The following is a 16,827-nucleotide window of genomic DNA, read 5'->3' as shown; positions in this document are numbered from 1 at the left end:
ATATGGTCTTTCTAACAGTCAATCAAGGATAATTTCACTTCTGCTCTATAATAAAAGATGGAACACAGAACAGTACAGCACAGGAACAGGCTCTTCGGCCTAGAATAATTGGGCCGAGCATGATGCCAAAGATTAACTAATCTCATCTGCCTGCACATGATCAATTCCTGACATTCTCTGCATATTGATGTGCCTATATAGAAATCTTCTAAAAGCCACAGGCACACACCACCCTCAATTTAAAATATATATATCTGCTTTAAACTTTGCCACGCATGTTCTAGATATGGTGATTGGAAAGGCCACAATAAAGTTTATGGTTCCCCTTCATCCAGCTATCAAAGTTGCTGCAAACAGCAAACCTCAGTAGTAAAAGCATCAATATGTGAAATCTAGTCTTAGCAATTGGCTTCATAAAATCAAACTTAAGTAATGTGTATGTGCTTTAAAAATCCAGGTATATGGAACTGTTAGAACCTTGATTGGAGGTGTGGTTAGGATGTCAGATTCTGATAGGTTGTGAACAGATATGTAATTTTATGTTACTAGCAATGTAATTTTAGATCCAGGATGATCATTATGCACTCTTTAATTTTACACAATTATGTTGATGCATTTAGTTGTTCCGAGAAGCTCGAAGGACAGCACCAAGTATACTGTACATTCCTCACATCGATCAATGGTGGGAATCGGTTGGAGAAACCTTAAGAGCAACTTTCATTTCATTACTTCAAGATATTCCCTCATTTACCCCAATCTTGCTGCTTGCAACATGTGATGTTCTACAAAATGAACTGGCAGAAGAGGTAAATGTTCATTTAATCAACATAATCATAATAGTACTTTATTGGCCAAGTATGTTTTGCAACATATGAGCAATTTGATTTGCCATACAGTCGTACTAATAAAGAGCAACAAGACACCCACATTTTTTACATAAACATCCACAACAGCGACTCTCCCACATTCCTCACTAATGCAAGGCAAAAAAAGTTCAATCTTCCTTTCTTTGTTCCCCCGCGGTCAGGGCACTCGAACCTTCCATTGACGGGACGATCTAGGCTCCTGTTGCCAGCGTTGGGCCCTCTGCATCAGGGTGATCAAGCCCCCGCATCGGGGGGGGGTCTCAGTTCCCCGCACCAGCCGATTGGACCCCAGGTGGGGCTGATCGAACCTCCTGCGACTTTGGAACTTCCCGACGTCAGTCTCTACCCACGACTGCGAGCTCCTCAATGTTGAAATCCCCATGCCGCCGTTGGAGCGTCGATCCCAGGCATGGGATCGCAGACTCCGATGGTAAGCCCACAGCCCCGCGATGGGGCTCAAAGTCAGTCTTGAGCAAGGCCTCCAGCTCCATGATATTAGGCCGCAGAACGATTGGCGATACGATCCGGAAAACAATCTCATCTCCTGCAAGGTAAAGGGCCTGTCCCACTTACGTGTCCTTGGCACGCAAATTACGTGACCTCATGGTCGCGTTGAGGCGCACGGGCATCGTATGGCCGCGCGGGGCCTGTCCCACTGAGAAGCGCAGAGGGGTGTGTAGTTGTGTGCTCTGAAATTTTTGTAGCGAACGAAATCTTCGCGCACTAATAGCCTGTCGCGGAACTGATGGCCAAAGTGGGACAGGCCAAAGACCCTGGCGCGTTTCACCTTCAACAGCAGCAGAAGCAGACAAACGAACGCCGAACTTGGCCTGGGGCTCACGGCCGTTGCGGCCCAGATCCGCCCCCACTTCTACTCCCAGAGTGAGGCGAAGAAAATTGAAGATAGACACAAAATGCGGGAGTAACTGAGCGGGACCGACAGCATCTCGAGAGAAGGAATGAGTGATGTTTCGGGTCAAGACCCTTCTTTCAGACTGAAGAAGAGTCTCGACCCGAAACATCATCCATTCCTTCTCTCCAGAGATGCTGCCGGTCCCGCTGAGTTACTCCCGCATTTTGTGTCCATCTTCAAATGACATCACGTGCTCCAGACGGCTGTGCGGTCAAATGAAGTTGCGCCCGACTGTCGCGGCTCAACACGACCACGAGGTCGCGTAACTAGCATGCCAAGGACACGCAAGTGGGACAGGCCCTTAAGAGATTGAAAAAAGTTTCCCCTGACCCCCGCCCCCCACATAAAACAAGCCAGAAAACATTAACACATACTTTTGAAACACACTAAAAAATAACAAAAAAGACGATAAGACGGTGACTGTTGGCGCCACCCGGTGGTCTATTTTTGATTATTTTGTTCTAGATTGTGGTATTTGAATGGGCCTTGAATTCTGGTAATTGTTCCCACTGAGTTACTCCAGCATTTTGTGTATCTTTAATTCTGATTTCTGGTATCTAGTTCCTTAAGGAGAAATATAATTATCTTGCCAATAATCAATATTCTAACTACGCCTATGCTCTCTAAATTAAACACAGTGGTTGAATACCTTCAATATAATGCTTACTTTGCACTTCACCTTGTCGTGTAATTGAAATAGTGCAGGGAAAGAATAGTAATTTTGCAGCATTGGTTTGATTCGAATTATTGAACAAATGATGTATAAAAACAAAGTACAGAAGGATGTGATTGAATCGGTGTATAGGTCATTTTAATAGATAATTATTCTTGGAAGTTTAATGTCCTTCTGATTACTGATTTAAAACATGACCAAACATTTTACTTTTAATCTGCTTTTTAATTGAGCCTTTATCTTTTAAGGTAAAAGAACTGTTTGCCCACCTTTCTGGAGAGGTTTTCAATGTTCCACTTCCTAACTCTGAAGAAAGAAAGAGTTTTTTTGAAGACCTAATACTGAAACAGGCTGCAAAGCCCCCTTCATCCAAAAGGAAAGCTAGTAAGTTGAAGCTTATCTTGGGATTTTCACTAACTGATATTTTAAACAGTTGCATTAATGGAATTTTAAGGATTTTGAACTTTCAAGGTAAATGTGTCTAGTGAATTGGAGGTTGGTATGTACCCCAAGTAAATGGGTAAGGTGTGTGTCATAAAGACTACTTGGCCATGTAATGAGTAACCTTCACACAATTACCTTCAGCCATTTTCTGCAGTTGCCGCAATCAGTGCCCGGCCATTCACCGTCATTTCAAACCCACTTCAATTTAGTGAGCTTACTGCCCAGCTATTTTCTCTGCCTCAACCCCACCACTCTTTTCTTCCACATACAATTGGCCGTTACCTTTATCACAGCACCATTTCTGATAGCCCTTCCATTCCAACCACCAAGGTTATCTTTCATCACATACTTTTATTTCTTGACACCTGCTTCACCCTTCCAATTCTCTTCTGCATCTTTGAGAATAAACTCCTTCACACAGATTTACTGCAGTAATTCATCAATCGCATACTGACCACCTTTAGTTCTGTTCCAGCACCATCTTTCGTCCTTTCCTGATATAACTCTTGTCCACATGGCTAAGTTAAAGAGCTGAAGGTTTGGTAACTATATGGTGCACATCTGGTTCCGCTAACCATTGCTGGACCACAAGACCAGTTGAGCCTTGCTCTCACTTGGCTAAGCTCATCTCCCTGGAATGCAACATCATAGGTTATTGCCGTGAGGTTCAGGAATGTTAACCCTTTCCACAGATTTAGTTGTTCTACTTCATATTGCAGAATCTGCAGTATTATACTTTTACAGAAAGAGTGAGGACTATGACCTTAAGTCTGCACAGTTGATCTTGTGACTTATTTGCTTTCCCACTTTGACATATTCCCTAAACTTTCACTAATTTACTGATCACTATCTTGAATATTTTCAGTAACTGAACATCCACAAGTCTCTGAGGTAGAGAATTCAGAATATTTCCAACCTTCATGTGTAAAGAGATTGTTCATCTCAGACCTGAATGCTTGACTTGTTATCCACTGCTTCCACCCCCCACCCCAAGATCAAGACTGTTCCATCATTCCAATTAGATGAAATATCCAATTGGCATCTAGCCTTTCAATCCATTTTGGAATCATTTTTGTTTTAACTAGAGGATCTTGGAAACACTGGTATAAAACCAGTTTGCTTAAATTATCCTACCTATCATTGCTTTCTTGAGAGAGTCTACTCCTAATTCATGCATTTGAAAACTACTGCCCCATTCCCAAACTTGTTTCCGTGTAAAATCTGTTTTTTTTTTGAAAAATAACATTTTCAAATGTTTTGCAGTTGCTCTACTGTCCTCCAGCAGTGACGTTGGTGTGAATGTTAATCAAATTTTAAATCACCTTAGTCCTTCAGGCTTTGGAAGTCCTTCCAATTGCACCACCACCAGAACCCCAGCGTCTCTCTGAGATGGAGCTGAAGCAGATAGAAGAGGAGGAGGAAGGCACTTTACGGGAGCTCAGGCTCTTCCTTCGAGAAGTCACGCACAGACTGTCAAACGACAAACGTTTTAGAGCATTCACCAAGCCCGTCGATGTAGAGGAGGTAATTGTTGTTGACCTTGGTGTAGCATGTCATCCCATGTGCATGTTCAAATTTTATAGTGGAGAAAATGCCATTGGATCTTGTGGACACATGACAAGCTGAACTATTATAGTTTAATTTAAGTAAAGCAGACATATTCATCAAGTGCCTTGCACATTCCCAGAGCTCAGAAGCATTAAAAAAAAAAAACATTGGGGGGGGGGGGGGGTGGGATTGGGCTAGGGACCAGGGCTGGTATTGATGTTCAAAGCCAGAAAATTTTGGATTGATGATAGAAAGGGTGGTTTTAAATGCAGAAGGGAAGAGAAATTTGGATGATGACAAGACGCTCCTGAAGGAACTTGGAGATTAGAGAGAGTAGAGGGAGAATGAAAAATGCTGCTGAGGAATGTGAGTTTGCAGATGGCAACCACAGACACAGGATGGATAAAGGTGATTATCCCACTGCAAAGTCCAATGGGGTGCTCCACTATCAAATGAGAAACTGAACCAATGCTCCCTTTGCCCCTGATGTGACAGATCCCTTGTGGAGGGACATAGTCTTAAGGATCAACTGCTGACATTGGTCAACTTCAATGAGCCAGCTTTTGGAAGCAGTCAATTACTGATATGAATTTACTTTCCTGGGTAACAACGGAGATGAAGATTATTATTGTTTATTAAGGGTGGTATAATCCTGGGCATTAGCTTATTTGATAAGATCTCCTTTGCTGAGGAAAAGTTTGATATTTTGCCTGTAAATGTTTCTTTGCGTTTTATAGAACTCGTAAAATTAACTTTTTCTATTAGGTTTCAGACTATTGCACAGTTATAAAACAGCCAATGGATCTCTCGACCATAATGTCAAACATTGATCTGCATAAATACATGACTGTAAAAGACTATCTGCATGACGTAGAGTTGATCTGCAATAATGCACTGGAGTATAATCCGGATAGAGATCCTGCTGGTAAGGAACAAATGAGAAAATCTGTTTTATTGAATACTACCAAAGGGTTTGAGGAAGGGTCTGGACCCAAAATGACACCTATCCATGAGCTACAAAGATGCTGCTTGATCTGGGAACATTAGCTGCTATGTTTTTGTGCTGGCAAGAACATTGATTGTTCTCTTAGCGATTGGTTCAATTCTATATCATTAGAGGTGACATAAAAAATGGAAGCAGGAGTTGGCCAGTCAGCCCTTCAAGCATGCTGTGATATTCAATAAGACCATGGTTAACCCAATTTTAGCCTCAATGTCACTTTCCAGCACTCCATCCATCCCTATGCCACTGGACTCCCTTGAAGGCTAGTTTATGCAGTGTTATTGTATGCATGTGCTCCCCAGACAGACTGATAAACTGGCTTAAGGTGGCAAATCTAATCCACTTGAATTGGCCACGGCATAGATTTTGTTTAGAGGCATGGGGAGATGGGGGCAGAATATTGAACATATTCAAATCAATCAAATTCTGCCCCCATCTCCCCATGCCTCTAAAAAAAATTCAAGTGGATTAGATTTGCCACCTTAAGCCAGTTTATCAGTCTGTCTGGGGAGCACATGCATACAATAACACTGCATGTCTTCATTTTGACTCTCCCGCATTTTGAATCAAATCTCTCTTGGAAGTCTAAGTTAATTTTGACTTCCTTGCATGTATTATGTAAAATATGGAGAGCATCAGGCTTGGAGATTTCGAGGATGATACAAGTATTTGAACTCTGGTTACATTCAATTAATTGTTGGACTTCTGTGTTGTAAATTAAGTGTAGAGCTCTTTAAGTAGTACATTATTACATTGTAGATGAATTTATTCAAATTAATCCAACGGTCATTTTAACAATGAGGCCTTTATGGGACTCTAATGATTTTTCCCTTGTAGCAAAAGTGGAATGTAAATGTAGCTAACTAATGCTTCTAGACAATGAATAATGTAATACTGTCTTTTAAGATCGTATGATCAGACACCGAGCCTGTTCTTTGAAAGACACTGCCTATGCAATTATGAAATCCGAACTTGATGAAGAATTTGAAAAACTCTGTGAAGAAACTCAAGAATCCCGAAGAAACAGAGGTACAATACTTTTCTTTAACCAGTTTAAAATTGAAATCCAACATAGTCTGCAGTAAAATCTTCTCTGATTATCTGTAGTGGAAACGGATATGTTTGAAACTTCCAGATACTTGCCAACATTAACTGAATGTTTTGATGTGCTAAATCCTCCATTAGAGGGGAAAATGTGAATTATGAATATATGTTGTGCAATTCTTTAAACGTGATTTATTGTTGTAGGTTGTTACTCTTCCAAATATGCACCCACATTTTATCACGTGCTACCAAAGAATTTTACCACAGAGAATAAAAAGTTAGATCCAGAGTATTCCTCTCAAAGAATTGCGTTATCCTCACCGGTATCTTCAAGTACACCTTCAACTTCATGTGAGTGTTGCTTGAAATTTTATAAATATTTTTTTTAATGCTTTTCTATCAATGGACACTAGAAATATTCTCATTTTTGCACTAAAATTGTATGAGTTTAAACTGGTAGATGTGATTAAGTGCTCCCTTGATTTTAATTTCTCATCCTTGTTTTCAAATACTCTCTTGGTCTCAATTTATCAGTCATTTCTTCCAATATCAAAACACTTTGATACAACCCTTATGGTAACTTGATCATTTTAAAATAACAATCCATCTATAAATAACTACATAATGTCTATTGATTATTAGTAGAGTTGTATTGCTTATTATTCTGGTATGCAGTAACAAAATACTTTATTTATGTAGCTCATTCAAAAAGGAGATATCGAAGTAAGTAGGTGGTATCGTGGCATATATAAATATAAACGCAAGAGATCTACACAAAACAGTATTTCTGAGGACGCTGACGGTGAAGATGTAATTGAGGGTACAGAAAATCACCATGATTCAAGACTAGATGAGACGCACTGCAACAAAGATGTCTTCCTGGAAACTCAAAAGCAACGTCTCCATAATGGGTATAGCCATGTAAAATTAACTGAGGAGATCACTGATGAGCTGCCTGACGCACTTATATCTGCCGGTGAAAGTTTATGCAAGAAGAAAAAGCTTTGTACCAATGAAACAAAATGGGAAGAAAATGAACTGGGTAATGGGGATTGTCATAAAAAACAGCAACTTGTAACAAGTGAGCACAGGGAAAAGAAGGGAGACAAACCATATCATTCCCCAGGTTTGTGTATATTTATATTTGGAAGTACTACAATTGAGTAATTATTTTGGCATTCTTTTTTGGGATGAGCTATGCATTCCTCAGTGGTTTGGGAGAAAGAAGACTTGTGAAATTTGAATGTACTTTTGCTTATTGCTAACACAAATTAATTTGTGTTTGTTTTGAGAAATCAAAAGGCTTGCTAAAACAATAATATGCAAGCACTTTTAATCTTGTAAATAATAAAACTGCATGAATCGTGTGTAAATAATTTGTATTTGTGAACATGGTACTAGTATAAATAAAAAATACGGCAATGTTCAAAAAACAGTGTGCAGGAGATTTCTGGTGGCCCGTGCCATTTCTACCTCACAGTTTGTTAGCTTAGATTCAGATTCAATTTAATTGTCATTGTCAGTGTACAGTACAGAGACAACGAAATGCATTAAAATGCATTAGCACATTGCTATTGGGTTTGTGTGAAAATTCACTGCAGCATTTGCCTTGGTAACAACTGAAGAATTTAAGTAATTAGCTGCTCAGTGCTGTATTCATAAGTGTCAGAAAGAGTAATTGGGTTATTTATAATGATCTGAGTTTTATTTCATTGCACTTGCATTGATCATAAAGAACGTCCAAGTTCTGCATTAGTCCTTTTTCAATTCCACCTAAAATAGATGTCGAGCATTCACTGCTTGTTAGGCTCGTGCTGAGAATAAGTATCAGCATTATTTTTATTCACAGGATGTGGGCACCCATGGTAAGGCCATCAATTGTTGCCTATTCTAATTGCCCTTGAAAGTGGTGGTAAGCTGCCTGCTGTCATGCCCTGCCAGGCTATTTCACAAGATAGTTAATTTTGAAATTAGACTTTCCTGTACCATACAAATAGTGCTTGCCCTTATTTGCATGTTATCCATTCTTCTCTCGGCTAGGAAGGAATGCTGGACATAGCCTCTGACATCATCTTGTGCTGCTTTGTTGTATGAATGCATAGAACTAGACCTAGGACTAATGTTTTATGTTGTCCTTCTAAATATTTCTTCTGTCATGTAATTGCTGATTTCTGCTAATTGCATGTTCCTAACAATGTGAAATGGGTTGAAATAGTTATTGTGTTTTGTGTCTTTGCCACACATTTTTGGCAACATATGCAACTTTGAATGAGGGGGTTGGTAAATGATGTGATAAATGCTTTTTAGAAGTTAAATTAATAATGATCATCAAGATGATGGGAGAAAGATGAATACCATTCTAAAGTTTCTGTTTGTATTTCATCTCCCAGATGATTGCTCTATTTCACATATGACACGGAGCAAGCGAGTCCAGGTCGAACAACAGCAACACATTAATGTTGAGAAGGCAATGATGGTCCTTTCTGATCATACTACTCCCGTAATAGTAGATCATGTAAGGCTAATGGTAAGTTACGGGGAACAAACCATCGCTATCAGCATTTGAAATTAGCTTTTTTAATGATTTGTTTATTTTGTTAACAACATTAACCTTGAGTTTTCATTATCCATATATTCCCTCAAAAAGTAAAAGCCTGAAACTCGCAGGAACATTTATTTATTGTTTTCGATGTAAAAAATGTGAATTTTCTGTATTTTTGTAGTTGAAGTTCAACAATAGAATTTATTTTACCAGATATTTTCCAGTAAGCAAATTTAAATAAAACCTGGAGAAATGTCAAGTAATCCACCTAACAGTCACGTGATTTTAGTGTTATCTAAGGCATTTGCATGGAGGATGACCTCTATTGATTGTAATGGCAATTGTTCATTATCTTTTATTTTTACCCTATGATTTATTATTCTACAACTTTAACTAGATGTGGGGAAACTGCATATTTAACTCAAGATATCTGTAGAATCCATTCAAGTATGATCTTTTTGATTGCTAAATCATCATTGAAAATTAAATGTGTTCTTTAACCTGGTTCACCTGCAGAATCTCTGGAAATGGATTACTCTGAAAAGTGAAGGATTCACTGTAACTCATCTTGAAAAGTTGTATGCAGTACTCAGTCAATGCATCTATTGCCATCGTAAAGAGTTTGATAAGACAGTGTTAATAAATGTAAGTTGCTGGGTCCTATAAATTCAAAACAGATATGCACTCTCACCATTTGCATCTAGACAATTAGTATTTAATAGCTTTACTTTACTACAATTTGGGTGTATGGTAGGATGAATTCATCTCCTTTTGACAGATTACACACTCAAATCAGTAAATGTTTTGTATTGCTGGTGGGTGACAAAAATGTTTTTAGAAATAAACTTGGATTGGAAAGAGTATCTCTGAGAAAGATTGGAAATACTCGGGTCGGCAGCATTCACAAAGCAAGCAAATTTAATTTTTGTTGGAATAAGAAATATAAATAAAATGTTTTAAGCAAATGCAGAAGTATGGAAAGAGGGGAGGAAAGGCGGAAGGATAGTGATAATATGGCAATGTGTTTTTCTGTAAATGTAGTATAAAAAAATATCTTGACAATTACTTTGCAAATCCTTTCCCTTTTTCTTGTATCCATGGCCATCTCATAGCCCGTCACAAAGCTAAAGCTCCCTCATTTCATTACCTAAATTTGAGATATATATGGGTCTGAAATTCACTGTAGTCATAGCCTTGGAGTACTAGAGTACCGAAACAACTTCTGGCCCAACTTGTCCATGTCAAACAAGTTGCCCCATCTAAGCGAGTCCCATTTACCTGCATTTAGCCCATATCCCTCTAAACCTTCCCTAAGCATGTACATGTCCAAATGGCTTTTAAATGCTGTTTTACTCTCTATATAACTGGTTTAGATCTCTGGTGTTTGGTGCAAAATTAAATTGCCTAAAACATTTCTGGGTTCAGAGAAGAATTTGGCTGTCATTTTCACTGCAGAACCTAGACAGTAGGTGAAAGAAAGATATGATTGAAGTATGTTGGCAGGAACTGCAGATGCTGGTTTACACTGAAGATAGAATACTGGAGTAAGTCAAAACATCACCCATTCCTTCTATCCAGAGATGATGCCCATCCCTCTAAGTTACTCCAGCATTTTGTTTATCCAATATATGAATGAAAGTTGGCTGAGAATAGACTTGCATTGAAGGCATGTGAAAGAATTGACTGACTAATGTTCCTACGTGTGGAACTACACCTTCAGATATTTAACTTTATGCTCATGTGAAAATGTTGATTCTGACCATTTTGTTCTTGGTTAATATTTGGAAGTTACATTTTGGAATGAATGGAAGTGAATATCATCGCCTGATTGTTTTATTTTTCTTCTCTCCTGTAGGAAATGGAAAATGAAGTGAGGAAGATAAGTCAGTCTTGATCACTCTGAATATGAATGTATTTTGAATAGAGTTTCTAGTCCCTGTTTTGGACAGGTTCCAGTTTTTTTAATATAATGTTAATGGTTATAACAATTTAAAGCTATTCACATTTATTTACCAAAGCAAGTTATATCTTGAATGTAAATATATTCCAGCAAAAATGAAGTGTTATGTTGAACTGAAGCTTTTGCTATGTTTATAATTGCTATATTTTGTAATTTGAGTAAAATAAATTTTGATTAAAGAATGTGGTTCCTCCTATTAATGCTGCAATATTAGAGCTGTAGATGCCTAAAGCACAGTTAGCCCCTTTGATTCACAATTTCCATGCTGACCGTTAAGTATCTATTACTTATCACATTTTCAGTACTTGGTGAACGGCCTTTCTGAAATGTGCCAGGATTTCAACCATCCTCTGGGTGAAAAAAATCTTTGTCTGTTTCCCTTTTAACTCTTAACAGCTCACCTTAAACCCATGACTTCTGGATGTCCTGGAGACATGTTTCTCACTATCCTATCCATCCATGCTACTTTTGTATTGGTCCTTGTTATACATTGGAGATGGAAATAATGACATGGGTAGGAAACTTTCACCCATAAGTATTTGTAAATATGCGGAGGTTGGGGACCAGAAGAACATTAACTACATCTAGAAGACTTTATTTTAAAAAAAAAAGGGATCAGTAGAAAGTATTTAAATCGTACTCTACCTAACAATATTAGAACTTTAAAAAAAAATTTACAAATTGTGAACTTACCTCTGCTTGTTTAGCTTGATTTAGGGAAGAAATTGGAGTCAACGCAAGAGAAATCGGACTAATAGGAAGCATTATCACAGAGGATGTGAGTGCAGGTGCTTAAGTCAGAGGGCAGTAGAGGGATGTCAAGTTATTGGATGAGCATGATAAATTTGACTGACTAGGAAAGTATGTTTGGAACCGATGCATATTTGCAGCAGCACAAGTATACAGCAACGTACAGTGGAGAACAACCTCCCTCCTTCCCTCACCCAATACCTATTGGGTTTCTTCAGCCTCCACTCCAAGGAAAGAGACTGATCCAGTCTCATAACTGATAGCTACAATTCCAGGCAACTTCCTTATGCATCTCCTCAGCATTCTCTCCGGGGCAATCGCATCCTTTCGAGAGATGATCAGAACTGCTCACAAATTCCAGATGCCTCATTTATTCTGTTATTTTACACGTTGCTCCATGTGCTTACATGTATATTTACTAGTTACAATGTTAACTTGCTTACAGGAGCTAACTTGACGTATGTTTATTGCCTCTGTCCATTACACTGGTACTCAAAGTTCATGCCTAGATCCTTTTGTTTTAAATTATGGCACCAACCATCTAGGATTTCTCATCTCTAGTGAAGATTATATGCCATCGTTCTTTTCCGGTTTAACTTTAAAAAAAAAAAAAGTCATTTGGAATCTCATCCAGGTTTACATAATTATGGTCATTTGGTTTAGGATTTCCAGGTAATTTGTCTTTTGAAAGTGATATTCACGTTGGGAAAATAATTTTGGCACAGAATTTGTGCATTTACTGGTCAATAACAAAGATACCTTGTAAATGAATGCAGATCATACCAACAACACAAAATAAAACGAGATGGGGGGGGGGGTGAACCAAAAACAAATGAACAACATTTTGAACAGCAAGAACGTTGTACAGGTAAGTAGATTATAAAGGTTCAAAGGTTATTTTATTGGTCACACACACCTAGGTGTAGTGAAATGCTTCTTGCCAATGCAGCACGTAAAGAAAGAATACAGACATAACAGTCATAAAGAAATGTAAACATAAAAACATCCCCCCACAATGTTTCCCATTATGAGGGAAGGCACAATGTCCAGTCCTCATCCCATGTCCACCCATAGTTGGGCCTATTGAGGCCTCCACAGTTGCCTTTACGGAGGCCCGATGTTCCAGGCCGTTCTCGGCGGGTGATGGTGCTCCAGCGTCGGGAGAATCCTCTCAGCAGCATGGGAACCCTGGAACGGTCGCTTCCCTTACTGGAGACCGCGGCTTCCGAAGCCAACAAGGCCGCGCCGGATGGAGCTCCACCACTGGATCTCAGCGAGAGATCCCGCAGCTCCGCGATGTTTCATCGGTGGTCTTCAGCTCACCGGAGCTCCAGTGCTGCGACCCAGGCAAGGCATCGCCCGCCCCGTGATAGCGCTCCAGTGCTGTGCAGCCACCACCGAAGCTGAGATGCTGGTCGGTCCCCTAAGGAAACACCACTCCAGGCCCGCTGGTAGACCACGAATACGGGTCGAAAGTGCAGCCCGGAGAAAAGCTGCCTCTCCGACCAGGTAGGGACCCTGAAAAGTAGCTTTCCCCTTCCCCACCCCCCCCACATAAAAAAGACTAGAGATCCAAAAACAAAACACTAAAACTCACTAAAAAGAAAAACGGACAGCTGCAGGCTGGGCAGCCATACCACACAGGACGGCGCCCCCTAACAACATCAACAAACACTTGGAGCCAAACTATATATTCAAAAACAATAAATGAACCTTTCGGAATTGTACATAAATAATGTTTCAGTCTCTTTTAAGTCCACGTGAGGAGGCAAGAGCTTGGTCCTTTAGTTTGTTTTACTTCCTCTGTAGTATGCATGACCTGTGGAGTTATATAACAATACTGAATATTTTGTTTCAGATTTCTGTAGAAATAAGTATCCAATAGCTTTGTTAGATTTAGGCTGTGGGCCGAGGAGCTTTATTCCAGTGTTTTGTGACCCAAGTCACAGAACTACATGAAACGTTCACATATTGTGTAAAAAAATATATATAAATCACCCCTGAAGCTCGTCATGAACAAGACTTGCACATTTTTTTATTAAATTAGAGAAATAAATGAAACATTTCGGGTATTTTTAGTCCAATCAAAGCACGTTTAACATTGAGTTGCCTGCCAGTTGGCCAATCACGCGCTTTGTTTAGCAATGTTACAAAATTTTGAGATTTAAAAAATCAAGTCTGCAATTTATCCCATCAGATAAAGCATAACAATAAGTTTAATTTGACACCAAATTCACTTTCATATCTCAAGTATTAAAAAAGTTATGACCATTTTCATACTCGGAAATTAGCATCTTGTTCCCTATTGATTTTCAATGGACATTACAAAAAAGCTGTGATCTTAGATAATCAAAAGCACATTTCTTAAGGAAAGATTAACATTTTTAAATAGCCTAAGTGTCCAAAGATTATTCACAAATAATTCACAATATAACATGATTTTTGTATCTAATTTACATTAATTTATAGGCCAAATGGAAGGAATTTAGTGTTCAGTTGCTGTAAATAAATGCCCATTTAAATCGGTTTTCTAGTGGGTTCATGTGGAACGCGCAGGTTTAGAATGTTGACAGCGCGCTGGATTAGTGCCCTCAAATGCCGAGAAAAATACTGGGGGATATAAAAAGCCCAAAATGAGCTACTCGCTATAGAAAATTATAATTATAGGGTAATATACATGCCCCATTTAATGTAAAAATAAGGTACATACCTTTAATTGTTTGCTTTATAAAACCCTGGGGCTGCCAGAGCTTGCGAATTGAACGAGAGCTTTTAAATTTATTATATCTACTCTTCGAGGCCTATAAAACTAATAATAGCTTTTGGGACCGGGTCTTGCAGCGATTCTCCGTTAATGATTTACTAGGCTGAACATCTGCGATTGGAACAGCCTAGTAAAAATCGGGTTTTAAACCCGCCCCCTCCAAACAGCTCTAAAATCACACACAAGGGGAGGGGCAGATGCTCAGCCACGATTCAGGTACGTTTTGTAACATACCTACTTTGTTTCAGGCTAGCACACATAGCTGAGAGGGCTTCACTGTTGCCTGTTTTACTGGAGATTCCGATGAAGGTTCTTTGTCGTGGAAACTTGCAGCAGGGTAATTGAATTTAGTGCGAAAAGCAGTAAGAAGCATGAAAAATGTGCTGCTAAGTGGATAGAAGTGGAAGAAAGTCTTGAAAGCAAAGTCCCTGCTGAGATGCTTTGTGTAGGTATGTTGCAAAGCCTACCTGAAGCGTTGCTGAAAATCTGTCCCAGCCCGTGTGCGCGATTTTGGCGCCATTTAGAGGGGGGGCGGGTTTAAAACGCGATTTTCTCTAGGCTGTTCCAATCGAAGATGTTCAGCCTAGTTAATTATTAACGAAAAATCGCTGGAAGACCCGTCGCAAAAGCTATTATTAGTTTTAAAGGCCTTGTATAATAGTTATAGTAGTTTAAAAATCAATCTCTAAACCCGCGACCACCGGCAGCCGTCAGGGTCGCATACAGCAGACAACAGAAGGTAAGCTGTTTATTTTTACATTAAAAAGGGCTTCTTAAGATCCCTTTATACAAAGTTTATTGCGAGTAGCTCATTTTGGGCCCATTATATCCCGCAGTATTTTTCTGGGCATTTGAGGGCACAAATCTAGCGCAATGTGAACGTTCTAAACCAGCGCGTTTACAGGATCCCACTAGAAAGCTGATTTAAAATGGACTTTAATTTACAGCAATTGAACACTAAATTCCTTCCATTTGGCCTATAAATTAATGTAAATGAGATTTAAAAATCATGTTTTATTCTGAATTATTTATGAATATTATTTGGACACTTAGGCTATTTAAAAATGTTAATCATTTATTAAGAAATGGATAGATGTTTAGATCTAGTAATTGTAGTTTGAAATTAGCTACACTTGGGTAACTAACTAATTATATGCTTTCATTTCAGGTCATCCAAGTAAGATTATTTTATATTTGTTTCAGAATGGTTCAATCTACGATAACTGAAAATGTCATTCAGTTCTCTTAATTTTTAAGAAGGTTATGGGCTTTTGACTTCACACGATCACAGCTTTTTTTGTTATGTCCATAGAAAATCAATAGGGAACAAGATGCTTATTTTCGTGTATGAAAATGGCCATAACTTTTAAAATACTTGAGATATGAAAGTGAATTAGGTGTCAAATTAAACTTCATTTTATGCTTTATCTGATGGGATAAATTACAGACTTGATTTTTTAAATCTCAAAATTTTGTAACATTGCTACTTTGTGAATCAACTCAAACTGTAGGTAAGGTAAGATCTAAAGTCTAAATTTATGAAAATTAATCTGTATGGACTTTAATTAATTTAATTGCATCCTTTATAATTTGAAAAAATTAGATTTGCTGTACATTCCTTCACTCACTCACTAACTTACTCCATTCATTCACTCATGAAGTTGAGGGCCTAAACTATATGTATCAATAACAAGGTAAACATTTTCACTAATGCCAGCTTGTTGTGCATAGTGAAACATATTTAACATAGTGAAACTGCAGTCTCAATTAAAAAGCGGCCGATTCGCGAACGTGGAGCCGCGGATCTTCTCCGCGGGCGGGGGGGGGTGTACATAGTGCTGTCCGTAGCGGCCGTTTCCAGGAAAAAGGAGGAATATATCTATCTGGAATATATATGTGTATAATAATATATATATATATATATTCCTCCGTATTAATAATATATTATACCTATACTACTATCTGGAATATATAGGTATAATGAGATATAGTTTAAATGGACTGCAACACGGAAATAGGCTGCTCATCGTGTAATATGGGCATTGACCACTCGATGGCGCTTGCTTTTCCGATCTCATTTTCTAATTGGTTTAATTAATTAATGTGCAACTTTCGGCAATGACGAGTTATGACATCCTTCTCAATTATATTTCATCTAAATCTGTGGAAAATGTCATGTAGTTTGGTGACTTGGGTCACGAAAACTGATTTCTAGACACATTTTTGATGCTTGGCCCACAGCCTAATTGTGGTAAACAATTGGATGGTTTGAGTGTGACCATGATATTCATTTTTTTTAATTGAAAATAAATCAATCTGC

At 38.6% G+C, this 16,827-nt stretch overlaps 1 protein-coding gene across 1 annotated transcript in view; it reads left to right on the top strand.

The window, feature by feature from the left end:
• LOC129696648 (ATPase family AAA domain-containing protein 2-like) overlaps window positions 1-11,175 on the top strand; it is a 51,943-nt gene extending 40,768 nt beyond the window's left edge. Inside the window, 11 exon segments of the mRNA XM_055634736.1 lie at window positions 621-806; window positions 2,701-2,836; window positions 4,224-4,420; window positions 5,210-5,369; window positions 6,354-6,476; window positions 6,696-6,842; window positions 7,191-7,216; window positions 7,218-7,617; window positions 8,882-9,018; window positions 9,550-9,678; window positions 10,889-11,175. Coding sequence (XP_055490711.1) covers window positions 621-806; window positions 2,701-2,836; window positions 4,224-4,420; window positions 5,210-5,369; window positions 6,354-6,476; window positions 6,696-6,842; window positions 7,191-7,216; window positions 7,218-7,617; window positions 8,882-9,018; window positions 9,550-9,678; window positions 10,889-10,927 — 1,680 coding nt within the window. The 3' untranslated portion in view covers window positions 10,928-11,175.
• Window positions 11,176-16,827: the final 5,652 nt, after the last annotated feature.

This window comes from Leucoraja erinacea, chromosome 4 (genome assembly GCF_028641065.1).
Source record: "Leucoraja erinacea ecotype New England chromosome 4, Leri_hhj_1, whole genome shotgun sequence".
In the NCBI taxonomy this organism is placed as follows: Eukaryota; Metazoa; Chordata; class Chondrichthyes; order Rajiformes; family Rajidae; genus Leucoraja; species Leucoraja erinaceus.
Note: the sequence above shows the minus strand (reverse complement) of the source record. Positions and strands in the feature narration are given on the sequence as shown.